The sequence below is a fragment of the Bos taurus genome, chromosome 4, assembly GCF_002263795.3.
Source record: "Bos taurus isolate L1 Dominette 01449 registration number 42190680 breed Hereford chromosome 4, ARS-UCD2.0, whole genome shotgun sequence".
In the NCBI taxonomy this organism is placed as follows: domain Eukaryota; kingdom Metazoa; phylum Chordata; class Mammalia; order Artiodactyla; family Bovidae; genus Bos; species Bos taurus.
Window position 1 is genome coordinate 92,662,036 of NC_037331.1, and position 27,264 is coordinate 92,689,299.

At 45.4% G+C, this 27,264-nt stretch overlaps 1 protein-coding gene across 1 annotated transcript; it reads left to right on the forward strand.

Moving 5' to 3' along the window:
• The first annotated feature begins 535 nt into the window (after positions 1-535).
• On the forward strand, positions 536-11,971 carry GARIN1A (golgi associated RAB2 interactor 1A). Its single transcript, NM_001046467.3, has 5 exons — positions 536-778; positions 3,064-3,248; positions 4,063-4,309; positions 5,843-5,961; positions 11,618-11,971. The coding sequence occupies exons 1-5, from the start codon at positions 626-628 to the stop codon at positions 11,814-11,816; spliced, it is 903 nt and encodes a 300-aa protein (NP_001039932.2). The 5' UTR covers positions 536-625; the 3' UTR covers positions 11,817-11,971.
• The last annotated feature ends 15,293 nt before the right edge of the window (positions 11,972-27,264 follow it).

Here is a 27,264-nt window from a genome sequence, read left to right on the forward strand (position 1 = left end):
ACTTCCTTGTTCACTCACAGCTTCCAAATAAATAAACCTCTTTGCTTTGTCAATAACCTCATGTTAAAAAAAACATTTTTTTTTTTTTTCATCTCATGAGATGGGGAGGAAAGATTGGGTTGAATTGTGGCCCCCATCCTGACCTCCCCTGGCCTGGTGAAGGCCTGGCATTTGGGTGAACAGGTCATGCATAGAGAGAAAGTTTTTGTGAGAAGCTTCAGAGAGACTCCCTTGCTACTCTGGCAGCTCACAATCAGGCCACAGCCTTGGGAGACTCATTTTCCTTGTGTGTGTGTGAGGAGACTGAGTGAAGAATGGAGGAGGCTGCGTTACTGCTGGTCTGTAGTGAGTAGGAAAGGGGAGAGACACGCCCTGCTCACTGCCAATCCTTCCTCGCCTCTTGTCTGCCATCCTTTCCTGTTGTTACCCATCACATTCCTTGATGTCATTCCTGCCATTGTGAGCCTGCAGCGTCCCCCACCCCCCAGCCTGGGGGACAGCCCTACATCAGGAGGGGTGGCACTGTGGAGGTGGGGGGAGAAGAGGTCACAACATCACCTTGGAGTTGGGCTGGGTCTGCGTGGAGCCCCAGAGATGTTCCCCAGCCCATTCTTCCCAAGAACCAATGAGTAAAATTCCGGGCCTCCCACCTGAGGTCAGGGAACCAGGCCCTGGAGTGGAACTTGGGGTGGAAGATGGCCTCCTTTGTCAACTGATTCATTCTCCAGAATTCAACTTGTTCTCTGACTCAGTGGTGTTTGAAAGCATCTTTATCCAGGTACCCTTGTGCGCTCAGGGCCCCTCTCCTAACCTCTCCCCCCAACCCCGACCCCTGTACCCCAAAGCCTATTCCCAGGGTTTGGCCCCCAAATGCCACAGCCTTTGAAAGCTGTGGGGAGGAGGAAGTAGCAGGGAAGCAGGTAGAGCCAGAGAAAACAGGAGTGTCTAGATCCCAAGTTCACCTCGGTTTGTGCCTACAGATCACAGGCCTCCCTGCAGGTCAGATGCTTTTGGGAAATAGAGTTATACCTGCAGAAGGAGATAGCAGGACCCGTTTTCCAGGGGTGAGGTGGAGATCCACAGGCACCTTCTGGGGCCGCCAGTGTATACCGACTGGTTAAAGAGGGTGAAGGCGGCTGTCAGAATCTCTGCTCTGAAACCCAAATTCCTTCTTTCTAGGATGTCTTAAAAACACCCTTGTGTGAGAGCAAGGTCCTGGATAAATTAGCCTTTCCCAGATTCTACTGATCCCCAGAAGAGTAGTAATATGACCCACTCAAGCGAGTGAGTGTGGCCTGAGAAGCATAGAGCCACCAAGAGCACGGGATGGTCATTTCAATTGGTGCTCCCCCACTTTCCTCCAGTGGTCTGGCTGGTGACCCCGCTGTGCTCCGTAGCAGGTATAGCATCACCAGTTTGTCAACAAGCTGTGTGAGGGGCAGGAGATGCAAAGAGAGATGAGATAGTGCCCCTGGCCAAGAAGCTTGTGACTTTGGAGGTTCAACGGACATAATGTGAAATGGTAGTTGTTAAGAAAGCTCTATGTCAGAGGATTTGGACCCGCTGAGCCCTATAGCATGAGCAGAGCAAACGCTCGACATGGGCGGTTGTGGAAGCTTTCCCCGTATTCTGGGAAAGCACATCTTTGAGGTGTTCCTAAGACTTTGGTAAGTGGAAGAGTTGGCAGAGAAAACCTTTCAGGAAGAGGGAAAGGTTTTCAAGCTCTTGGGTGAAGCCAGGAGGCTGGAATGCACAGGGAGGGTCTGCAGTCAGGAATCTATTTGGTGGAGTTGAAAAGTGATGAGGAACCCTGGGAGAGAGGGTGGAAATAATCGGAGGTGGGTGTTGAACTTAATTTGGAGACCGTTTCACAGAGTAGGGAGCCTCTCTCTGATGAGGTCCCCCAGGTCTCAGAGAGCTGGTTCATAGCTCGGGGTCTTCCCCATCCCTGAGCTGCCCCAGGAGACTCAGACTGTGCCAGGGAGGGGAAAAGCCTGCCTGCTTAAGCTAGCTCTTCAGAGCTAAAAGCTGCCTTGAAATGATCCAGCCCAGAGTTATGCTGCTCCCTCCTTCCCCTCTCCTCAGCATCACCAGTACTACCGTCACTTGCCAAGAAACATCCCCCGCAAACATTAATGTATCACTCTGTGTGTGGGGCCCTCTGTTTTGTAGAACATATGAATTTCATTCCACAACATGGACTTCAAGAAATGTTCCTCTTATTTCTTCTCAAAATCAAAATTCACTTTTCTCAGAGTACCATCTACTAGGCTTGTGGAAACCTACAATTCAGGCATTGCTGGGGCTCTCCCCTGTTGCCCAGATCCTTCACAGGCTGTGAATGGCCTAGATGGTCTTACAGAGTCTGGGACGTTGGGATAAGGCCCTCTGGTCTTGGGAACATAGGGGTCACCCCCTTAGATCCTGATCCCCATGGTTCCTTGGACGCTACAGTGATGGTGCTTATCTGCCTGTCCTGGACAGTGAGGTATGGGGGTGTCTCAGCTGAGGCTGCACCCAAGTGCCAGGCTGCCATCTTTCTGTCCTTCCACAGCCCTGAGTGCTGCAAGAGAACAGGTCCTTATTCCTCTCAGGACCCAGCAGCAAGCCAGACTGACCATCATCCTGAGGGAAGCTCCCCAAACCTCTCTCAAGTTGGGCTGCCTGGATCTTCCCCATTCAACAGCTTTTTTCCTCATTCCCCTCCCCTTCTGGAACTTTCTTTGCATAATCCCCCTTCCAGATCATTAGAAACCTGTGTGCCTTCTTCTGCCCAAGGACGGAGAAATGAAATGGTGATCAGCTTTGTCTTACCAGCACATCCTTTTAAAGTTAGTCATGCAAAGGACACGAAGGAGGGTGACCGATTTCCTGTTGTCAATGACCTAAAGTCTCTTTGGGGCCCACGGGAAGGATGGATGGCAGGTCATGACCCAGCCCAGTGTGCGAGAACACAGGTGCTCCAAGCCTGTTGCCAAGTTGAAGTGCCATTTTAGCACCTGCAATCTTCCACCCCTGTCTTCTGTTTCTCTCTGACTCCATGTGCCTGGGTCTAACTTCCAGGTCACTAAGCCTGGGAACTGGATGGATGACTGTGAAGGGCCAACCACTGTGATCCTTGGGGTGACCTCGTCCGTACCCTCCTTGCCACTCCCCAACATCCTCCTGATGGCCAACGTCACCTGGCCCCAGGGTCAGTTTTCCACCTGGAGCACACCTGGGAGTGCCCCAGTCATCACCCTCAGCAGGTAAAGGAAGATTTGAGGGAGGTGCTGGAAGGGACTGGGTGAACAACTGAATTGTTTTGCCACTGGTCTCTAGACAAGAAGAAAGGACAGTGTTCTTTAGCTTATAAACTGCGTAGACTTCCTTCGTTCATTTAACAAATATTTATTTAGTGTCTGTATGTACCAAGTGCTGTACTTGGTGCTGGGGTAGAGCACCACTCCCTGTTCTCTTCCTAGTTTTTGAGAATCTTGGCTTCCTTTTGCTTATTTTTTGTTTTGTCAATATAGACTTGGAGATTTTCAAAAGAAAGGTGAGCGATATGAAAGTCAAATAGGATTATGAGATATTGAAATTGAAAAAAAATACTGGATGTAAAATACCAGACCTCCATCCTTCTCCTTATCCTTTCAGCACAGTTACTCAGGATCTAGGGAGAAGGAGACCTGGAGATGGAGTCAGAAAACCTTAGTTCCCGTTCCTACTTAAGAAGATCTAAGCTTGGGCAAATCACTTAGCTTCTCTGAGCCACAGTTTCAAATTCTGTAACAGGGAATTAATACTACTTATCGTTCCTTCATCAAGGGGTTGTTGTGAGGGTTAAATGAGATTGTATACATCAGCCATCAGCCATTGTTATTGGTTTGAGCAGATTCTTTAATAACCAAGGCTCTAGAAATCAGAGAATAGGTTTTAGTGATCATTTCCACCCTCAGACCACAAGCTTTCGCTCTCTGGCATCCCCCAAACAGAGGCAGGAGTCTAATGGGGTTAGCCCAGCAAGGTTCATTAAAACCACTGGGGCCTCTGTCATGGGAATTTCCTGATTGTGCCCAGGATTCTGCCCCTGAAGTACGTGGAACTGCGAATCTATGACCGGCTCCAACGCATCCTAAGGGTTAGGACAGTGACTGAAAAGATCTACTACCTGAGGCTCCACGAAAAATACCCAGAGACCGTGTTTCAGTTCTGGACCCGTTTGGTGAACATTCTGCAGAGAGGTCTGTCCATCACCACCAAAGATCCAAGAATCCGAATCTCTCACTGCCTAGTGCCCAAGTTGCCCTGCCGCTCAGCAGAAACAGTAAGTTTCACCAAGATCCTGCCAAGATCCATAGGGTCAGCTGGGAATTGGAGATATACCGTCTCTGGAGAATGGATGGATGTTAGAGTCTAGCACTGTGTGGGGGTCAGCAGCCTTCTTTTTCAAGTCAGTGATATGCGCACACCACACTGAGGTCTACAGACATTAAAAAGTAATTTTGTTTTCCTAAAAAGCGATAAAGTACTGAACTCACTTAAAAATTGTTTTCTGGGTTTTTTTTTTTTTTCCTCTGTTATAAAGGAATAATGTTCACTGAAGAAAAATCAGAAAATTACAGAAAAATCACCCCCACTCCTCTCTAGCCCTAAGCAATCATTTGGAACATTTTGGCATATATTCTTCTAGTCTTTCATCTTAATTTTTAATTTATATCCTTGAGGACATTATATATATAAATATATTTCTCAATTTTGCTTTTTTTTCCAGTTTAGATTATATCATATATCATAAGCATTTCCCATTTCTTTCAAAAGCCCTTTGTACACATCATTTTGATAATTTCATGCTATTCAGTTGTATGAATGAGTTAAAATTTACTTCACCATTCCTCTAATATATCAGACATTCAGAGTAATTCCTAACTTTTCATTATTGTAACTGATGCTAAAACAAGCATATATGTATTGTCCACATTTCTGATGGCTTTCCCAGAATAGATTTAGAAGCAGAATTCAAAGGGTATGAATGTTTTTAAGGCTCTCAATACATATTGTCAGAGAATTTCCAGGAAATTCATACCAAATTATACTCTCTCTAATAATATGAGTGACTGTGTCACTGTATCCTTATCACAATTGAGAAGTGTAAATTTTCCTTGTCTAATATGACAGGTTAAAAAAAAAGTGGCAGCTCTTTGATTGTCAATGAATTTGAACGCCGACTTTTTTTTTTTTTTTGCACTATCTTTTGCGTTCTTTAGCCATTTTTCTGTTGGCAACTTTGCATTTTTCTAAGTTGATTTATAAAACAGAGCTTTTTATATGTCAGGAACTTTAAGCCTTTAATCATGGGTTTTTGCAAATATTTGTTCTAAGGATTTGGTTTTCCCTTTTAGTTTATTTAAGGGTTTTTTTTCCCCCTTTTTCTTTTGACATACAGAAGGCTTTCCCAGTACCCGCTTAGGGTAGAAGCATAAGAAGGAAAAGCATGATAGATTAGATAGCCTTAAAACTCCAGATTTCAATATCTAAACACTTGCTTCATCGCATTTAAGTGATATGCTTTAGGTACTTGGTCACTGACTTCGAAGTCAGCCCTTACAGCTCTGCTGCTCCCGTTCATAAGGATCAGACCTTGGCTCTAGGCAGAGTAGCCAAAGCAGTCCATTAGGGAGAGGAGATCCTGCTAGGGGCCCTGCTTTGGGTCTGATGATTCCAGGGCTTAACATTTAAGGAACAGTTCCCGGGACTAGGCTGGAAGACACAAGTGAATTTCTTCAAGGTCCTGGCCTGAGGAGGCCAAGAGCAATTGGAGATCAGACCCTGTCATCTGACTGTCAATTTCTCCATCCAGTCTGAAAGCAGCCTGCCGTCATCCTCCCGGCCCAGTGAGAGCTCCATGCTGTTGGCCGCCGAGCAGAACAGTGACCGTTTCTTGAACCTCTCAGGAACTTCCCAGCTCACAGTGCACAGGTGGGTCCTCCATGCAGGCTGCCCTGGCTTCCCTTTCCCACAGCCTAGAGTCATGGTGGGGTGGAGAGTCAGTGACACCCTCTGCCTACCCATCTCAGTTCCTTCTCTTCACTTTAGACTTCTACATGTAATGTTTCCGCTTCATTTTATTATAAGCCTGTTCTTGGAAACAGGCTCTGTGGCTGCTTGATCTAAATATTCCCTAGGCAAACCCCAGTGTTTTCACATGGAAGATGTTCATATGAACATCCTATGAACATATGTTCACTCCTAAAAGGAGTGAGGATGAATAGGTTAATTCAAACAAGGGTGATAATTGCAGACTCATGGAGTTAGATGTTGACAGTCCCAGCTCGCAAGGGTCCCTTGGGTAAGACAATCCTGAGGCCTCTTTGCCTCACTTATCTATTCTGTAAAATGGGCAGAATAGACATTAACCCATAGAGGAGACTACTGCTGGCTCCAAAGCTTTACTATCTACTAAGTCACTGTGTTAGATTCTTTCTGTAACAAGTGATAGAAAAACCAACACAAGATCATGCAGTCAATACATTGAACAAGTACAACTTGGAGGGCATCATCAAAATGCAAAAATTTGTTCTTCCTTTTATAATTTTTTTTTCAGTGGGAGAAGTCTTCCTCTTGCTCCTGAGTAAAAGCTGGTCTCTGGGCAGGCCCCCTAAGCATATATGGGCTCCTTCTTAGAATATAAAAAGGCCCTTTGGTCCCTTTAAACTGCAAAAGCAGCCTCAATTCTGGAATTAAAACATCCAGTGCCTGAAAATTATCAAAATTCTGAAGTGGCCACATCACCCCCCTGCAGTCAGCATGGCCTTATATTAGGATGGCCCTTCTTTGTGGGGACTGGGTTGTCACTCCTTTCCTTCAGGTCTCTGATTTGATTTTATTTTTGAAGATTTTTCTAAAATATAATTTTTATTTATTTACTTTTGTTTGTGCTGAGTCTTTGTTGTTGCACAGTGGCTTTCTCTAGTTGTCGTGCTCAGGCTTCTCATTGTGGTGGCTTCTCGTTGTGAAGCATGGCCTCTAGGTGCATGGGCTCCAGTAGTTGCGGTTCATGGGCTTAGTTGCTCCATGCCATGTGGAATCTTCCCGGACCAGGAATTTTATCCACTGTACCACCAGGGAAGTCAGTCCCTACGTTTTTTTTGTTTTTTTTTTTTTGATGTAGACTATTTTTAAGGTCTTTATTGAATTTGTTACAATATTGCATCTGTTGTTTATGCTCTGGCTTTTTGGCCTTGAGGCATCTTAGTTCCCTGACCAGGGATCAAAACTGCATCCCCTACATTAGAAGGTAGAGTCTTAATCACTGGACCACAGGGGAAGCCCCTTGGTTCTTGATTTTGAAACTGACTTTTTCTCTTAGGAGCTTCCTTGGGTAATTTGAAATCCCCTACTTATCACCCCTCAGGCTTCCCCAGTGGCTCAGAGGTAAAGAATCCACCTGTGATGCAGGAGACACAGGTTCCATCCCTGGGTTGGGAAGATCCCCCGGAGGAGGGCATGGCAACCCACTCCAGTATTCTTGCCTGGAGAATCCCCATAGACAGAGAAGCCTGGCAGTCTACAGTCCATAGGATCGCAAAGAGTCAGACAGACTGAAGCAACTTAACATGCACCATACACTTAACACCCCTCACCCCAAGGCAAGCCCCCCTCCTCCCCCTCCAGGCCCTGGATCTGCAGGCATCCGTGCCCTCCAGGCACTAGCTGTCAGTGTCCCCTCCCCTTTAAGGGAGTCAGGCAGGGTTCACAGTGGCTCTAGGCTGGCTCTCTCCCTGGTACAGTTCACATCTGATCCTCAGGAAAATGACTGGCCACTGGACGGAGGACTGTGCCTCCTGGACACAGATGCACACAGATCCTCATCACTCCATCATCAAAGAAACCCACTCTCCCATTTGTCCCACCCTCGGTGCTCCCTGGGCAGGAATTGTGCCCCCAACTACTGAATTTCCCAGACCCTGGGGACCACGGCTCAAGGGCTCTGGGTGGTTGCAGGAAGCCTCTCTCCTTCAGCCGGGGTGGGACGAGGCAGCAGCTCTGTACAAAGGACTTGCCACACATCCTCTGTCTCAGTGCTCCCACAGCCTCGCTCTGGGGTCCCAGTGCTGGTCACACCAGGCCAGTTCTCCCAGGCCATTTGTTGTTGTTCAGCTGCTCAGTTGTGTCCCACTCTCCGCGCCCCCGCCATGGACTGCAGCACACCACACCTCTCTGTCCTTCACCAGCTCCCAGGTAATGATACACCTTTATATGTACTCAGCAGTCTTTTTTTTTTTTTCTGACTTCAAGATTGTTTTCTTGAATTATAATATTAAAATTTCCTCTTAAGGTGTGCTCACTATATGTGGGTTGGATCATCTTTGCTATCTAATTGCCTGCCACTTTCTTATTTCTGAAACTCAAGGAGAGGACTTTTGCTCTCCTCTTTCTCTTAAGGCATTAGCTGCTTTGTTCATTTTCGTGTTCCTTCATTTTGGAAGTAATTTTTGTTTCTTTAGAAATGTCTAATCCTTTTCTCAATTTTGCCACCGCATTTATAAATCTTTAACTTCTGGCTGACTTGGCTCTTTCATATATGCTCTGTCATTGTCTTCATTGTGAGCTCATTTTGAAATGCTGGGTTGCAGTTTTCATTTGTTTAGCAGGCACATCTTTTTAGCGTGCATTCGTTGTCTGTAAGGAGTTAAGATGCTTCATAGCCTCTTTCTTCCTGAGATAATTTTGTATAATCTTGGATTATGATCCATTTCTGATGCTTGTTTTTATGCAAAACGGTTTTCCTAAACCTTTTGGAGTGAGGGGTTGGTCAAGATAGCTGTCTGGTTTGGGCTCAGAGCGCCCTCTTGTATTGCTTTTGTGAAGTGTTTACAGACTTAAGGTTTTTAGGATTCCCATGCTGTGTTCCTATTTTTAGCTGATTTTTCTCTTTCCTTTCCTTCTATTGTTCCTGTCCTACTCAATTTGGATTCCATTTCTGGAGTCCATGTCCTGCAAGGGAGAGCGTTCTGGTGGTTTTGAGAGTTCTTAAGGCACGTACTTCAACAGCCTCTTCAGACTGTGCCACAGACCCCTTGCACTTACTTCCCCAGTTTCCTTCTTTCCAAATTGGCTGGTTGCACTTTCTCCTGAGAAGCTGCAGGCAATGTAGAAGCCCTCCTGTTTACAGGCACGTCAGATGCCTGTCTCTCACATAGATACTGACCCTCTGGGCCTTGGGGCTACCTGTAGCTGTAATATTTTATCTGAGCTTTTCTCAAACAGGCCTATATCTGTGGGATTCATGTTGGCCTAAATTGGAGGGGCAGGGTTTGACCCCATAGAACCCTTGTAAGTTTGCTTCTGTTAGATGCCTCAGAGAGATTAATGGCTCAGGAGAAATTTTTTATATTAGTTTATCAGCTTGGAAGTTATTGGACCCTGTATCATTTCAGAGCTCAAACCAGTATTGGGACAGTCCCTAGGATAAGGATTTTTAACAGAGACTTTTGTTTTGATCCAAGTTGGTATAGTTGACCCAGAATCCCTGTTGGCTTTGACACTGGATGGATTTCTTTCTGGTATTCCCCTGCCCCTTTAAATTAATTAATTAATTTTTGACTGCACAGGGTCTTCACTGCTACACACCCAAGCTTTCTCTAGTTGCAGAGAGTAGGGCCTACTCTCTAACTGTAGTGCAGGAGCTTTTCATTGTGATGGCTTATTTTGCCATGGAGCACAGGCTTAGTAGCATGTGGAATCTTCCCAGACCAGGGATTGAACCTGTGTCCCCTGCATCAGCAGGTGTATTCTTAACCACTGGATCACCAGGGAAGTCCTTGGTATCCCCTTTTGTCAAGAAGGTGGCTTTGAAAGTCCTGGACTTATGCAAATATCTTGACCGGTATTGTATTCGTGACCTCCGAAGAAGAGAATTTAGCTTAAGAACCAGGGCCAAGGCTTCAGGCACTCAGAGCTTCATGTGGCAGAAGTTTTATTACAGTGGAAAAGGGACAGAGAAAGCTTCTGATATAGACATCAGAAGGAGGATGGAGAGTGCCCCACTCACTAGTCTTATCAAGGCTTTATATACTTTTTCAGTTGGTTAGTAACCAAAAGGGAAGAGCCCCTGGAGAAGGGCATGGCAACCCACTCCAGTTTTCTTTCCTGGAGAAACCCCATGGACAGAGGAACCTGGGGGGCTAAAGTCCATGGGGTCACAAACAGTCAGACATGAATGAGTGATTAACAATTTCACTTTTCCCTTTGGGCTTCCCTGGTGGCTCAGATAGTAAAGTGTCTGCCTGCAATGCGGGAGACCCTGGTTCGATCCCTGGGTCAGGAAGATCCCCTGGGGAAAGAAATGGCAACCCACTCCAGTACTCTTGTCTGGAAAATTCCATGGATGGAGGAGCCTGGTGGGCTACAGTCTCTGGGGTCCCAAAGAGTCGGACTGAGCAACTTCACTTTCTTTCACTAAGAGTAGGTCTTACCACAACATAGGAACAATGTTTCCTAACAATAGGAAAGTTTTACCAGACCTACTCCCACAACATAAGATAACAAGATTAGACAGAAGGTTCCTGTTAAGAAAGAGAAACATGTCCTCAAGCAAGATACATTGTTGTTACATAATCATTAGTACAGAGCTTAAGGAAAAACATACCCCTCAGAAAGATGTGTTGTTTTGTGTAATCATTAGCTCTGGGTTTAAAGAAAGTTAGTCTTACAAGAAATAGATTGTTTCCATTAGAACTCACAGTTTAAAAAAAAATGTCTCATGTGACTAAGATAAAGCAATATAGAAAAAAAAGTTTGTTCCCTTCTCCTCCTTGAGGGCTTCAGACTTCTTATCAACCTATCTAAGAATTAACTCTCTCAAGTTAATGTCCCAGGAGCTGGGTCCTAATACTTAACCTCCTGGCCCACATGGCCATAAATACCCAAGGCCTGGACTTCCCTTGATCCACTGGTTAAGAATCCACCTCCAATGCAGGGGACATGAGTTCAATCCCTGGTCCAGGAGGATTCCACATGCCACAGAGCAACCAAATCCATGCACACTAGAGCCTGTGCTCTGCAACAAGAGGAGCCACTACAATGAGAAAGCCAGGCATGCTCAGCTAGAGAGTAGCCCCACTCCCCACAACTAGAGAAGCCTGCACAGCAACAAAGACTCAGCAGAGCCAAAACAAATGCATAATAAGCCCAGGGCCTGGGTCACCAAGACTGGCCGGTCCCTCAGGCGGCCCAGCTTTAACTCATACCTCACTGATCTTTAATTTTTGGTCCCAGGGATTTTTACTTTAGTTTTCATACATGTAATGATACATTTAAAATTATGTGGATTATATTTTATCTAGCAGTTCTAGGTGTTTCGTGGCAAAGACATTTTTAGATTATTAGTCCATATTACCTGTCTGTGGCTAAATAACCCTAAAATTATTTTCATTGGAAAAAAAATTCATCATGCTTCTCTCTGAATTCTGTTTGTTATTTTTAACTTTCTTTTTGGTGTCTTTTCACTTCAACCCAGATCTGGGTTGAAGGTATCTGTGCTGGAAAAAACATAATTAACAGTTTTAAAATTCGATTCTTACCAATGCTTTCTTTTTCTTCTGTTGCTTTCAATATTCCTGGGCTACTCCAGAAACACCAACAGTGCCACTGAAATAGAGACTTTCAACTGCAAGGACAACACATCCTCGCCAGCGTCATCCCCCGTCATTTCGAATATACCCATGAGAGCCGCCTTGAGCCACAGTCTCTGGGAACAAGAGAATGCCGATGAGTACCACATACAGGCTCCTGTAGCCAGTTCCTTAGGAGAGAACTTTTGGGGACCCTAACACCTAGCCCGAACAGGGTGGTCTTCAGTGCACTTGTTACAAACTTCTATAGGGCAGTTTTCCTATTGTGGCCCAAATGACCCTGGGAGAGGTAAGATGGTGTTTATAACAAGATGCTTCTGCACGTCCATCAATAAACCTCCAGATGAGTCCAATTGTAGGTTGTGCTATGGAAGGGAGGGCGGGGCCCTAGGCTGGAGAAGGACTAATTAGGAGCAATGGCTCACTCCTGGGGAAACAAGTGGGAAAAATGTGTTTTGTTTGCTCAATTGAAACCGCAAAGCAGCCAAGCAAAGCCCAAAAAGCCAGTCTCAAGGAAAGGGCCTGGGGAGAAATCCAATTCCCTCCTATAAGGAAGAGGTCGGAGGAACAGAGACAGGGCTGCTACAAGCCCAAAATGAAAGAAATCCTGAGACTGATGGCGACTGACTGGGAGATATTTTTGTGTTGCCCCACTTACCCCAAGCAAGAATGTGTGTCTTCCTGCCCCCATACCGTATGTTAAGTGTAAAGCTATGAATGTTACCAAAAGGTATGCATGGGGGGTCTGGCTCCTTGCTGCTCAAAAGCCAATGAGCAGGCCAGGTTGGTGGAAAGGAAAGTTTGCTTCATTTTAGAGGCCTGCCACTTGGCGGGGAGAGTGGTGGACATCTGTCCAAAGGCAGACTCCCCGCCCCTGATAAGCAGGGGTAAGAGCATTTATAGACAGTCTGGGGCAGGGGGCCTACATGCAGAAATAGCATAGTCATTTCTAACAGTCATCTTCAAATTGGTCATCGGTGGTCTGAACAGCATCATCTTGGTTGTTTTAGGTACAGTTAATCTTCATTTCCAGGGTGCACTTGTTCCCAATTCTTTGTGGTCAGTTCTCAGAATTGTGGTAGCTCATGTCCTGGGTACAGTCTGGTCATCATGTGGTTAACTTTTCCACCCGGGATTTTAGTCTCTATAAGAGAGCTCACAGGATATGCCTCAGAATATTATCTATAGCCCTTGAGAAAGAACTAAAGGTCCTTGACCATGCTTAATGACTATAGTATTATTGTTTAGTCTCCTTAGACTGTTTTCCTTTGTTTCAGCATTTCTCACTTCTCTGATTAAACTTATTCTTTGACTACAGTTTTCCACAGGCAAAAGGCAGGCAGAGGACATGATGGGGGTTGGGGGCGGCAGCAAGGACCATATGGTTCTGTTCCATTTCATGAAGGCTCATCTTAGCCATGCAGACTTTGGTTGCTAATGAAGACTGGGCTTCTGGTAAGGAAGCTGGTGATCACTCATCACTGGAAGTCCTAATCAATTTGACTCTTCCAACCCAGCACCTAATGAAAGTCACCTGGAAGACACACTGTAGATCAGGGATGGGGCAGGAGCCTTGGCCAACATCTGGGCAAATGGGGAATATTGACTTGGGAAATACCACATCAACATTCAGTAAGCATCTATCAAGCTCCTGCTAGGTGCCAGACGCTGCACTCAGCGCTGGGTATATTACTGAGAACAAGACAGAAGGACATGATACTCAACTTAGGGAGCAAATGGGAGAGCCACTGAGCCCTGTTTTGGAGACACAAGAACACCATTCAGGTGGACATGATGTTTGAGTCACCCGGTTTGCAAGTCAAAGCTTGGAAGACCTACTTCCATGTAGTTCACATTGTGTGTAATAGAGTGCTGCTGCTGCTGCTGCTAAGTCACTTCAGTCGTGTCCGACCCTGTGCGACCCCATAGATGGCAGCCCATCAGGCTCCGCCGTCCCTGGGATTCTCCAGGCAAGAACACTGGAGTGGGTTGCCATTTCCTTCTCCAATGCATGAAAGTGAAAAGTGAAAGTGAAGTCCCTCAGTTATGTCCGACTCTTAGGGACCCCAGGGACTGCAGCCCACCAGGCTCCCCCGCCCATGGGATTTCCCAGGCAAGAGGACTGGAGAGGGGTGCCATCGCCTTCTCCGCATAATGGAGTGAGAGAGGCAGAAAGAGCATGAGTGCCCTCCCCTTCCCCCTGCCTCTGTGCATGCTCAGTTATGCTGAGTGGTAAATTCCGGCTAGAGGGACTTCCTAGGTAGCACTAGTGGCAAAGAACCTGCTTGCCAATGCAGGAGACCTGAGACGTGGGTTCCATCCCTGGGAGGGGCAGATCCTCTGGAGGAGGGCATGGCAACTCACCCCAGTATTCTTGCCTGGAGAATCCCCAAAGACAGGGGAGCCTGGAGGGCTACAGTCCATAGGGTCGCAAAGAGTCCTCATGACTGAAGTGACTTAGCATGGCACGGGACAAATCCAGGCTAGACTGGATCAGAAAAGACATCTGAGCCAAGAGGTTGCCCAGTGTTTGTTGGTTTCTCTCTGTGTCCAATAAAACAACAAATTTTCCTTTCACGTGTTAACAATCAAATCAGCTGAGCATTGTTGGTGCTGATGAGGGACATCTGGAAGCAGAACTTAGAAGAGACTCATGTGAAGGGTGACCACACTTCCCAATTTATGCCTGTTGTTCTAGTATCATTGTTAACATGGACCCATTCCACTCTCAAAAGCATCCCTATAGGAATCACTCTACTAATGTATCTTCACAAATGTTTAGGAGATCTCCATCCTCACTTCTATTGCCTTGGTTTAAGCCTCCATCAACTCTCACCTAGATTACTGTGATAACTCCAACTGGGCTCCCAGATTCTGTCATCACTGTAGCATTAACAGCTAATTTCATTAGAAACTTACTATAGGCCAAACACTATGCTAAGACTTTACAAAGATCACTTAAACCACCCAACTCATTGGAATAGAGATATTCTAAGGGTCACATTTTGATAGATGATGAACCCAAGTGACAGAGGGGCTCAAGAACTTGTTCAAGGCCATAAAGGGACTGATAGCAGAGCCAAGACCATACTCTTGATGACTCTGATTTCTTCCCAATCCATTTCCCTTTCATATGTCTAAAGAGCTGTCTTTCTGAATCACAGATCTGACTATAACCTCACCTTGATAAAACCAAACTCTTTGATATGAAATGACCAGGCCTATCTCTCCAGCCTCCCCACTGAGCACTGCTCCCCATGAGTCAGCTGCTTCCACCATGCCGAATTTCTTGTGGTTTCCATAAGGCACCACGTGTTTAGATGCTGCAAGGATGTTGCACATCCTTCACTCAATTCAAATATCTTTTCTTGTGTTTTCTACCTGTTGTTCTCACATTGCTCTCAAGATACTTGTCCTTATTGATGGAGCTCTTCCAGGCTACCAGTGTGCCCTGTGTGTGCGTGTATTATAGCATTTCTCACACTACTGTAGTTGCTTGCATATCTGTTTCCTTGGGGGGACTGCTGCTGCTGCTGCTGCTAAGTCGTTTCAGTTGTGTCCGACTCTGTGCAACCCCATAGACGGCAGCCCACCAGGCCCTGCTGTCCCTGGGATTCTCCAGGCAAGAACACTGGAGTGGGTTACAATTTCCTCCTCCAATGCATGAAACTGAAAAGTGAAAGTGAAGTCACTCAGTCGTGTCCGACTTAGCGACCCCATGGACTGCAGCCTACCAGGCTCCTCCATCCATGGGATTTTCCAGGCAAGAGTACTGGAGTGGGTTGCCATTGCCTTCTTCGTTGGAGGGACTAGGACCCCTTTAAGAAGAGGATCCATTTTATATTAAACTCTTTTGATTCCAATAAGAGAAGCTGACTCTAAACCTAAAGGAACTTATTGGGAGAATATGAGTTGGCTCGTGGGATTGAAGAGCCAGCTGAAGAGCCTATCTTGGGAGCCAGTCTTGGAATGCGCTGACACCGGTAGAGCTCTGGGGTTTCAGGAAAGGATATCCAGTTGAACATCTCATCAAATGCTGCAGCAGGCTGCATGGTTTCCCCAAAGGCAATTGAGGGCTCTTATGAAAGAACAATTAGGGGAATGGATGTCTACTGGGGGATGATAACAAATGCCCACCACAGTCTGACTCTTTGCTCTGAATTTGGACAGGAGCTCTGCCATCAGCCTCAAGCAAGTCTGTATATCCTTACTGAGGAAGCCCACATTTCGAGGCCTAACTGTCCTATGACCTTGAGCCATTTCTGTAGCTAGCCACATAGGCAATTAAATAGGTGAAGTGACCAATGCATGACTACAATGACTTGCTCTCGGAGTGGGCACTGGTTTGGTTACAGTTGCTGTTTGCTGAGCTCTCAGCCCTGGGTTCCTCAGCGGCAGTGCAGTTCACTGTGGGCATGGGGCTCACCGGGCCCATCCTGTTCTCCTGTGGGCACTGGGGGCTGGGCAGCTTGTATTATGCTGAGGCTCCTCTGTTTGCTGGGCTATTGGTAACAAACTGTCTTGCTTTCATCCATTCACTCTGCATGTCTACTTTGGGTGCCTTTGGGATTGTCATAAATCAATCTGCTTTCTTCCTTGGTCATTTTCTTTGGAGTCATTGCTCTGCTTCTTTCTGCTATTCTCTGTGAGACCTGGGTTTGTCTCCAACACTGTCCAAACCCCCACATTCACTCTGATTTTTTTCACTATTGGCCAACCCAATATCATTTTTTCGCTATTAAGAATAATCTTCTGCTAACATAATGCCTGTGTTTGGGGATGGGGAGGATCTTTCTTTTTAGAGAAAACACAAAACTTCCTCAATTATTGTGTCCATTTCCAGATCTGGGTTCACGAGGCAAGGTCCAATCTTCCCCTGGCTTGTTGCTATCTTGCCTTTATATTCCAAAACTTCTATCAGTTCAGTTCAGTCGCTTGGTCGTGTCCGACTCTTTGCAACCCCATGAATCACAGCACGCCAGGCCTCCCCGTCCATCACCAACTCCCGGAGTTCACTCAGACTCACATCCATCGAGTCAGTGATGCCATCCAGCCATCTCATCCTCTGTCGTCCCCTTCTCCTCCTGCCCCCAATCCCTCCCAGCATCAGAGTCTTTTCCAATGAGTCAACTCTTCGCATCAGGTGGCCAAAGTACTGGAGTTTCAGCTTTAGCATCATTCCCTCCAAAGAAATCCCAGGGCTGATCTCCTTCAGAATGGACTGGTTGGATCTCCTTGCAGTCCAAGGGACTCTCAAGACTTTTCTCCAACACCACAGTTCAAAAGCATCAATTCTTCGGCGCTCAGCTTTCTTCACAGTCCAACTCTCACATCCATACATGACCACTGGAAAAACCATAGCCTTGACTAGATGGACCTTTGTTGACAAAGTAATGTCTCTGCTTTTCAATATGCTATCTAGGTTGGTCATAACTTTCCTTCCAAGGAGTAAGCGTCTTTTAATTTCATGGCTGCAGTCACAATCTTCTATACCAAGTGGTAAATTGAAATGCCACAGATACATCCTATGTATGGTAATGTGAGAAGGAATAACTTAAATAATATACTTCATTACAAAGAAAGAAATGTAGGTTGAAATTCTTGTTTCTGCATCTTGATGACCAGGCAGTAGCTGCTGCTGCTGCTGCTAAGTCACTTCAGTCATGTCCGACTCTGTGCGACCCCATAGACGGCAGCCCACCAGGCTCCCCCATCCCTGGGATTCTCCAGGCAAGAACACTGGAGTGGGTTGCCATTTCCTTCTCCAATGCATGAAAGTGAAAAGTGAAAGTGAAGTCGCTCAGTCGTGTCTGACTCTTAGCGACCCCATGGACTGCAGCCTACCAGGCTCCTCCGTCCATGGGATTTTCATACAGTGGAAGCGGGAGGATTAGATCTGATAGACAGAGTGCCTGAAGATCTATGGACAGGGGTTTGTAACATTGAACAGAGGTGGTGACCAAAACCATCCCAAAGAAAAAGAAATGCAAGAAGACAAAATGATTGTCTGAGGTGGCCTTACAAATAGCTGAGAAAAGAAGAGAAACGAAAGGCAAAGGAGAAAGGGAAAGGTTTACCCGACTGAATGCAGAGTTCCAAAGAATATCAAGGACAGATAAGAAAGCCTTCTTAAGTGAACAATGCAAAGAAATAGAGGAAAACAGTGGGATGGGAAAGACTAGAGATCTCTTCAAGAAAATTAGAGATACCAAGAGAACATTGCACGCAAGGATGGGTACAATAAAGGACAGAAATGGCAAGGACCTAACAGAAGCAGAATAGATTAGAAAGGGGTGGCAAGAATACCCAGAAGGACTGTACAAAAAAGGTCTTGATGACCATAATGGTGTGATCACTCACCTAGAGTCAGACATCCTGGAGTGCAAAGTCAAGTGGGCCTGAGGAAGCATCACTACAAACAAAGCTAGTGGAGGTGATGGGATTCCAGCTGAGCTATTTTGCATCCTAAAAGATGATGCTCTTAAAGTGCTGCATTCATATGCCAGCAAATTTGGAAAACTCAACAGTGGCCACAGGACTGGAAAAGGTCAGTTTTCGTTCTAATCCCGAAGAAAAGTAATGCCAAAGAATGTTCAAACTATCGCACAATTGTGCTCATTTCACACATGAGCACATTTTTTGAGTAAGGTAATGCTCAAAATCCTTCAAGCTAGGCTTCAACATTACGTGAACCAAGAAATTCCAGATGTACAAGCTGGGTTTAAAAAAGGCAGGGGAACCAGAGATCAAATTGCCAATATCCATTTGATCATAGAGAAAGCAAGAGGATTCCAGAAAAACATCTATTTTGGCTTCATTGACTACGTTAAAGCCTTTGATTGTGTGGATCACAACAAATTGTGGAAAACTTTTAGAGATGAGAATATCAGACCACCTTACCTTCCTCCTCAGAAACCTGTATGCTGGTTAAGAAGCAACAGTTAGAATCAGATATGTAACTATGGATTGGTTCCAAATTGGGAAAGGAGTTCATCAAGGCTGTATATTGTCACCCTGTTTATTTAACTTATATGCAGAGTACATCATGAGAAATGCTGGTCTGGATGAAGCACAATCTGGAATCAAGATTGCTGGGAGAAATATCATTAACCTCAGATAGGCAGGTGACACCACACTTATGGCAGAAAGCAAAGAAGAACTAAAGAGCCTCTTGATGAAAGTGAAAGAGGAGAGTGAAAAAGCTGCCTTAAAACTCAACATCCCAAAAACTAAGATCATGGCATCTGGTCCTATCAGTTTATGGCAAATAGATGGGGAAAAAATGGAAACGGTGGCAGAATTTATTTTCTTGGGCTCCAAAGTCACTGCGGATGATGACTGCAGCCATGAAATTAAAAGACACTTGTTCCTTGGGAGAAAAGCTATGACAAACCTAGACAGTGTTTTTAAAAGCAGAGACATCTCTTTGCCGACAAAGGTCTGTCTAGTCAAAGCTATGGTTTTTCCAGTAGTCATGTACAGATGTGAGAGTTGGATCATAAATAAGACTGAGTGCTGAAGAACTGATGCTTTCAAACTGTGGTACAGGAGGACTCTTGAGAGTCCCTCGGACAGCAAGGAGATCAAACCAGTCAATCTTAAAGGAAATGAATCCTTAATATTCATTGGGAGGACTGTTGCTGAAGCTGAAGCTCCAATACTTTGGCCAAGAGGTGCAAATAGCTGACTCATTGGAAAAGACCCTGATGCTGAGAAGTATTGAGGGCAGGAGGAGAAGGGGGTGACAGAGGATGAGATGGTTGGATGGCATTACCAACTCAATGGACATGAGTTTGAGCAAACTCCGGGAGATAGTGAAGGACAGGGAAGCCTGGTGTGCTACAGCCCATGGGGTTGCAAAGAGTTGAACACGACTAAGCGACTGGACAACAAGGTAGCATTTATTTCTTTATTATGCATTCCATGTACCTTTTGCTTTGACAAGCACCTCAGCTAGATGGGGTTCTTCTCTTGGTAGGAAGACCATAAAACTTAATTCTTGAAAAACCTTAAAAGTTAATTCTTTAGGTTTAGATTTCCCCGGTGGCCCAGTGGTTAAGACTCTACGTTTCCACTGCAGGGGGTATGGATTTGATCTTTGGTCAGGGAACTAAGATCCTGCATGCCCCACAGTGCAGCCAAAACAACAACAACAAAAAACCCAAACCCTAAGCCCTCACTGGTCTGGCTGTGTAGGCTCGTGCTCTTCTGTAACTGAGCAGGTGCTGTAAAGAAGCATCTCAGGGATCTTTTGGGTTCCATACCAATTCGCCCCTGCCCCCATGTTGTTTTTACAACACTTTTGCCTTTGATAATGAGTCAGTGCTTCTCAAATGCCTCCAGAACCCCATTTTATACATAATCACATGCTCTGCTAATGGCAAGTGGAGCCCAAAATAGCAGCATCAGTCCCAATCAGTAGAATGATTTTTGTGCCTCTGGTGGAATCATTTCCATCCTTAAGTATTAAAAGCTCCAAACTTTGGAGACGTAACTTATGAAAGTTTTTCATACAACCCTTCCTTCAAAGACTTCTGGAGGATGCACTGCATTAAAATTCCTCAGAAGGAGGAAAACATGGATCCAGGAAAAGGATGGATTCAATGTAGCATAGAAGTAAAGGAAATCCAGGATATTGATGGAGGGAGATGCCAGAATGACAGCAGAGCAGTCAGTTCTTATTGGAGCAAGAAAGGACTCTGCTAAATATGTCTCTGTCCTCTGTCCATGGGATTCTCCAGGCAAGAATACTGGAGTAGGGTGCCATTTCCTCCTCCAGGGGATCTTCCCAACCCAGGGATCAAACCTGGGTCTCTTGTGTCTCTTGCATTTGGAAGCATATTCTTTACCACTAGCACCACCTGGGAAGGGGTACATTAGGAATAGTATATAAAACCAAGTAGGGATGTTCCTGGTGGTCCAGTTTGTAAGACTCTGAGCTATCGACGCAGGGGGCCTGGGGTTCAATCTCTGGTCAGAGAATTAGATCTCACATGCCACAGCTGAAAGTTTGAATGTGGCAACAAAGATCCCATGAGCCAAATAAAGTCCCAATGCGGCCAAATAAATAATTAGTTTTTTAAACCAAGCAAACAAGACAATGCTACAATTATTAACTTGAAGAGGAAAAAGTTGTACTAAAAAGAAGTACAATTTAGGTATATGCTTTGTCTGTGATTACTCATAATACTATGACAGAAGATGAGATGGTTGGATGGCATTACTGACTCAATGAACATGAGTTCAAGCAAACTCCAGGAGATAGTGAAGGACAGGGAAGCCTGGCGTGCTGCAGTCCATGGGGTCACAAAGAGTTGGACACAACTTAGTGACTGAACAACTGAACAGCATGCCATGTAGGATCTTAATTCCCTGACCAGGGATCAAGCCCACACCCCCTGCATTGGAAGCCCAGAGTCAACCACTGAACCACCAGGGAAGGCCTCAGTTTTTATTTTTTAGATGTCCACAACCAACTCTCTGAAGTTCAGGCATAAAATGAACATTTGACGGGATATCCAGTAGCTGACACACTCTCACGAAAGACAAGAGAGAAATGGCTTGAAGGCTTGTCCAGCCAGAACAAGGAATGATGGCCCACCCACGGCAGGACTGCCCCAACAAAGACCCCATGCCCTGCTACAACACAAACACTACAGCTGCCCGCAGTGATGCTGGGCCGAGAGTCTGCCATCACTGTCTTTTAGTATCAGACACTTCTGCAGCCACCTGGTCCGGAAAACAAGACTGTGCGGTGCTGGCTTCCTTATGTTCTCACTCCCAAATAAGTGAGTCTGCTTGGCAGAACCCAGGTGACAGGATGTACCTGAGCTGAAACAGAGGCTAGGGAAGTTAGGTCTGGCTTCCTCCCCAGGAAAGTGAAACTCATGATGTGCAAGTCCCCAAATAGAAGTACACCAGCCAGAAGTCTTGAAAAATGTCCCCAAAGCACCCTTAAGTAAGTAAGTACAGTCCCAGATCTCAAAAGGTCAAACCATTCTCAGCTCTCTGATTACCAAACCTGACTATGCTTCTGGTCCTCAAGTGCTTCCCAGAGTCCTCTTTTCTCCAGTAAAGTCTCCACTGGAGCCCATTTACAGGCTTACAACTAGACTATTAAACATTCTAATGCTTTCTCAAAACCCTAGAGATAGGGACTTCACTGGTGGTCCAGTGGTTAAAAATCTGCCTTGCAATGCAGGGGACATGGGTTCGATCCCTGATCGAGGAACTAAGATCCCACATGCTGCAGAGCAACTAAGCCCAGGCACCACAACTAGAAAGTCTGTGCCTTCCAGTGAAAGATACCAACATGATGCAACCAAGACCTGAGGCAGCCAGATAAATAAATAACTTTTGCAAAAACCTTGGAGATGTATAAGTATTCAGGGTCTTCTCAAAGGACAGAGTTAGGCCAGGACAGAGGAGGTACACAATAGATGAGTCAGCATTCTTGTCTCCCAAAGCCTTGAATTCCTTTTTGTACATCCTATCAAGGAATTTCTGGCCTCTCGTTGTTCTTTAATGTAAACCAGGTTGAATCCAAGCTCATTTAAGCCAACACAGCAAACTATTAGAAACACACAGAGCTGGGAGAAATAGCAATCATTACATAATCCGTGGTAAGAGGACCCTTATCAATAAACCAGCCCTATCTAAAATTATGCTGTCCCTTGTTGATGGAGTGCCTTAAATTTATTATAATAGATAACTTCCAGACTTTGCACATACAAATCATCAAATTCCTACCATATGTTTTCATGGGTAAATACTTTCTCTTCCCTACATTGATTCCTACACTTACCTACCCACACCCACTGGACATTGTGGAACTGAATTCTGCTTACCAGTCTCCTAACTCTGAGGGGAAATTTTAGCATCCTCCTGCAAGAAAGGAAAGCCTTCTTCTCATAAGGGATTAGGCAGTGGGAAATTTCCAGAAGGATTTGAGGGTTTGAATCTTCTAAGTCTCTAGAATTAATCCCTAATTTTCACTCTGTTTCATCATGCCTTTCTTTTACATTAAAGACTGGATTGAAGCTATGACTTTGGTAGTCTTCAAAATTCAACAACCCAAGGAACCTGGATTCTGAGTTCTTTTTCTTTAAACTTTTGGTCTCTTTCTTTGAGTTATTCCGTGTCATCAGAAGCGCCCGTTGTACCCCAGTGTCCAGGAGTTCTTCATACCCTTTATGTCGTCTGAAGGCAGCAGCCACCTCGTTCCCTGGATACCCTCAGCCAACAAATGGTCCTGGTTATCAACAACTTATAATTAGCTGCAGGCCATTGACAGTTAAGTTCCCAGCCCAGAATATTGCTGGAATCTTGCTGAATTCTATTCTGTCTTGTTAGGATAAAATTAACTCCCTGGGGATCTATAACCTGCAATCCACTCTCTAGTACCAATTTCTGTCTCAGAGTTCTTCAGCTGCAAGCAATAGGAATTTAGAAGGAGCTTGGGTTTTGTGTCCCTCGCTTCTTTGGTAGCTCAGCTGGTAAAAAATTCGCCTGCAATGCAGGAGACCCCCGGTTCGATTCCTGGGTGGGAAGATCCCCTAGAGAAGGGATAGGCTACCCATTCCAGTATTCTTGGGCTTCCCTGGACGATAAAGAATCTGTCTGCAATGTGGGCAGACCTGGGCTTGATCCCTGGGGTTGGGAAGATCCCCTGGAGGAGGGCATGGCAACTCACTCCAGTATTCTTACCTGGAGAATTCCATGAACAGAGGTTCCTGGTGGGCTACAGTCCATGGGGTCGCAAAGAGTCAGACACCACTGAACAACTAAGCATAGCATAGCACAGAATCAAAGACAATTAGAGAAACAGGCTTAGAAAATGCAGACCACCCCCCCCCTCCCGAAAAGAAGAAAGTAAATGCAGGCTCAGAGCAGCATCAAGGATGCAGGACGTGGATTTAATCCACACTTTGTTTGGGACACTGTTACCAGCTTGAACAAGGCTCCACCAGATTCTCTGTCCTTATGGTTTCCCATTTAACATTCAAAGTCCCAGGAACCTCTCTTGGGCCTTGTTGCCTGCCTGTGCCAGTTATCTTCCCTTTTCCATCCAAACCCACTCTCTCCCTTCTTCACCCTCTCTGTGGCCAGAACCATATGGTTTCTGCCTGTTCTACAAGACCATAGACTACATCAAGGGTCTCATTGCCTCTGGTCTCCAGATGGGTTTGGCCAGTAGGAAGTCCAGGTAGGAGGTCAGAGGGTGAGGGGAGAATGGAATCAAGACAATTATTCCCTCTCTTGCAGTAACATGAGGCTGGCTGTGTGTCCCTCAGGAGAAGGAAATTGTTCTTCTTGTGGCAGCCTCTTCCACTCAATTCTCTCTTTCCTAGTTCCAGTACCATGCCCTCCCCTCACCTCTAGGGCCATTATGAACTTTAGCCAACTGGATGCTCCCTCCTGACTTTTATATCTTGATCAGGGATGTCCCTCATCCCCACTAAATGAAGGTATGGTAGTGGGGTCAGCATCCTGACCAGGCAGTGCTGGTTGTGTGACAGGGCTGGGCATCCATCCAGTTTCTTGTCCTCTTTCGATTTCTGCCAAGAATCCCAAATCCCTTGTCTGGTTCCCATGACTTTCAGCTGTTGTCAAGACCTTCCAAAAGTCTTCCAATGAACTCTGTTCGGCTTAGGTGAGCCTGTCGCTTCCTGGGCCTACAACCATGAAGTCTAATTGACGTGCTGCTATCCCCAGAAAAGTGGATGCTGTGTCAACATGGCAAACACAGGTGTCTTATTCACCTGTTTCCTCCAGCGCCTGGTTCCTACTAGATACCCAGTTAAAAGCTGTTAAGTGAATCCATTTCTGCCATGGCCAGCCCTGGCTGCCCCATAGTGTTCCTCCCCATATTCCCCATATTGAAATGAGGGAAGAAACTATAGTCTTTGCTGAATGAGCTTAGTGAAACTGACTTCCTGGAGACTATTGCTTAGATGAAAATAACACAACATAAAGGATTAGTAAAGCTTTCAAGGGCCGATAAGCACATCATTTAAAAGGGAAAAGGAATAAAACATTGTCATCCAGAGTCATATAGAGCCCACCAGGACATGACATTTGCAAAAGCCATCCCCCAAACAATGTAAGAATGCCTGTTAAAGTTTCTGAAATGGAATTCAGAGACAAGAGAAAATGTCCTCAAGGAATAATACCAAGAGGGACCTACTTAAAATGTGTGATGGAAATGAGATGAAAGCTTCACAAATGCCCTGTAAATATCAAGAAAAATAATCAACAGCAGGTCCATTAAGACTCTAGTAGTGATGAGATACTAGAGTATCTTATCACTTTATCACTTACCTTCACTTATCACTTTCATGCATTGGAGAAGGAAATGGCAATCCATTCCAGTGTTCTTGCCTGGAGAATCCCAGGGACGGGGAGCCTGGTGGGCTGCCGTCTATGGCGTCGCACAGAGTTGGACACGACTGAAGTGCCGCCGCAGCAGCAGCAGTGATGAGACAGCAGGTGGGAGAAGCAGAGAACCTGGGGACAGAGAACATGTCAAAATGAGCCATTCTGACCTGCATCCTGGGGCCACCAAGGCATCCACTAATGAACTCCCAGAACCACAGAGCATTGATTTAGAAAAACAAAACAATACATGTCTCATCTTCAGCAAGAATCCTGTCACTTCAGTTTAGCCAGAATCCTCCTTCAGTTCAGTTCAGTTCAGGTGCTCAGTCATGTCCGACTCTCTGTGACCCCATGGACCGCAGCACGCCAGGCCTCCCTGTCCATCACCAACTCCCGGAGTTTACCCAGACTCATATCCATTGAGTCAGTGATGCCATCCAGCCATCTCATCCTCTGTCGTCCCCTTCTGCTCCTGCCTTCAATCTTTCCCAGTATCAGGGTCTTTTCAAATGAGGCAGTTCTTCACATCAGGTGGCCAAAAGATTGGAGTTTCAGCTTCAACATCAGTCCTTCCAATGAACACTCAGGACTGATCGCCTTTAGGATGGACTAGTTGGATCTCCTTGTAGTCCAAGGGACTTGCAAGAGTCTTCTCCAACACCACAGTTCAAAAGCATCAATTCTTCGGCACTCAGCTTTGTTTATAGTCTGACTCTCACATCCATACATGACTACTGAAAAAAAATAACCTTGACTAGATAGACCTTTGTTGGCAAAGTAACGTCTCTGCTTTTTAATATGCTGACTAGGTTGGTCATAAGTTTCCTTCCAAAGAGTAAGCGTCTTTTAATTTCATGGCTGCAGTTACCATCTGCAGTGATTTTGGAGCCCCCAAAAATAAAGTCTGACGCTGTTTCCACTGTTTCCCCATCTATTTCCCATGACGTGATGGGACCAGATGTCATGATCTTAGTTTTCTGAATGTTGAACTTTAAGCCAACTTTTTCATTCTCCTCTTTCACTTTCATCAAGAGGCTCTTTAGTTCTTCTTCACTTTCCTCCTTATCCCTGATGTTTCCTCTTAGTAAATTTCCATCCACTGCTCCCCACCCTGTTCCTTGGCTATAAAGTGCCACCAATAAGGCTTCTCAGGTGGCTCAGTGGTAAAGAATCTGCCTGCCAATGCAGGAGACACAGGTTCAATCCCTGGGTTGGGAAGATCTCCTGAAGGAGCAAGTGGCAACCCACTCCAGTATTCTTGCCTGGAGAATCCCATGGACAGAGGAGCCTAGCAGGCTACAAACAATGGGGTCACAAAGAGTTGGACACAACTGAGCACACACATCCATGCTGTAGTCAGAGTTGATGCAATTTCTCTCCTCAGTTGCAAAATTCCATCATGGTGGTCCTTATACCTGTTGTGTTAACACCTGTTGTGTTAACCCTCACCCCTCCTGCCCCAAATAAAGTCTTCCTTTCTTACTTTAAAAAAAAAAAAAAAAGCCCACAAGGGGTCAATCTTGAGAAATCCAAGACTACGGTTTCAAAAGAGAAAAACAACTACTGAGAATGGTGAAGCTTCCTAAAGTGAACATTTTAAATGAAAATTTAGAATTATTAAGTCTAAGGGCACTTATTGGAGCTATATCTTGAATGGAAACAACCAGAAATGCAACAATCTAGAAATATACCAAGAGGTTTCAGTTCAGGTTTTCGAATCTGTTTCTGATTCCTGTTTGACTTAGAATAAATCAATTAATTTCCCCATTGGAGAGATACATTTTTTCAGGATGCTCCCAAACAAAACACTGTTTTTGAATGTTAATAGTTGCAACAGTAACTGGAAACACACCAAGTGTTCTTGGCAAACAAGTAGTCATAGTTTATTCCAACTTGGTCTTGCTGTGGTTGTTTAGTCGTGTCCAACTTATTCGCAGCTCCATAGACTGTAGCCTACCAGGCTCCTCTGTCCACAGGATTTCCCAGGCAAGAATACTGGAGTGGGTTGCCATTTCCTTTTCCAGGGGATCTTCCTGACCTAGGGATCGAACCCATGTCTTCTGCAATGGCAGGTGGATTCTTTACCATTGAGCTATCAGGGAAGCCCTCTTATAGCCCCCTAAAGTCTCCAGTCAAGCATGCTGCCTTGCATAACAAAGGAAAGGAATTTCTGTCACATTCCTGTCAAGGGCCACATCTGGATGCAAGAAGAACGTGGCTCCTAGTGGTATAAGATCTTCACACACCCATCCTCAGGATGTTCCATTTG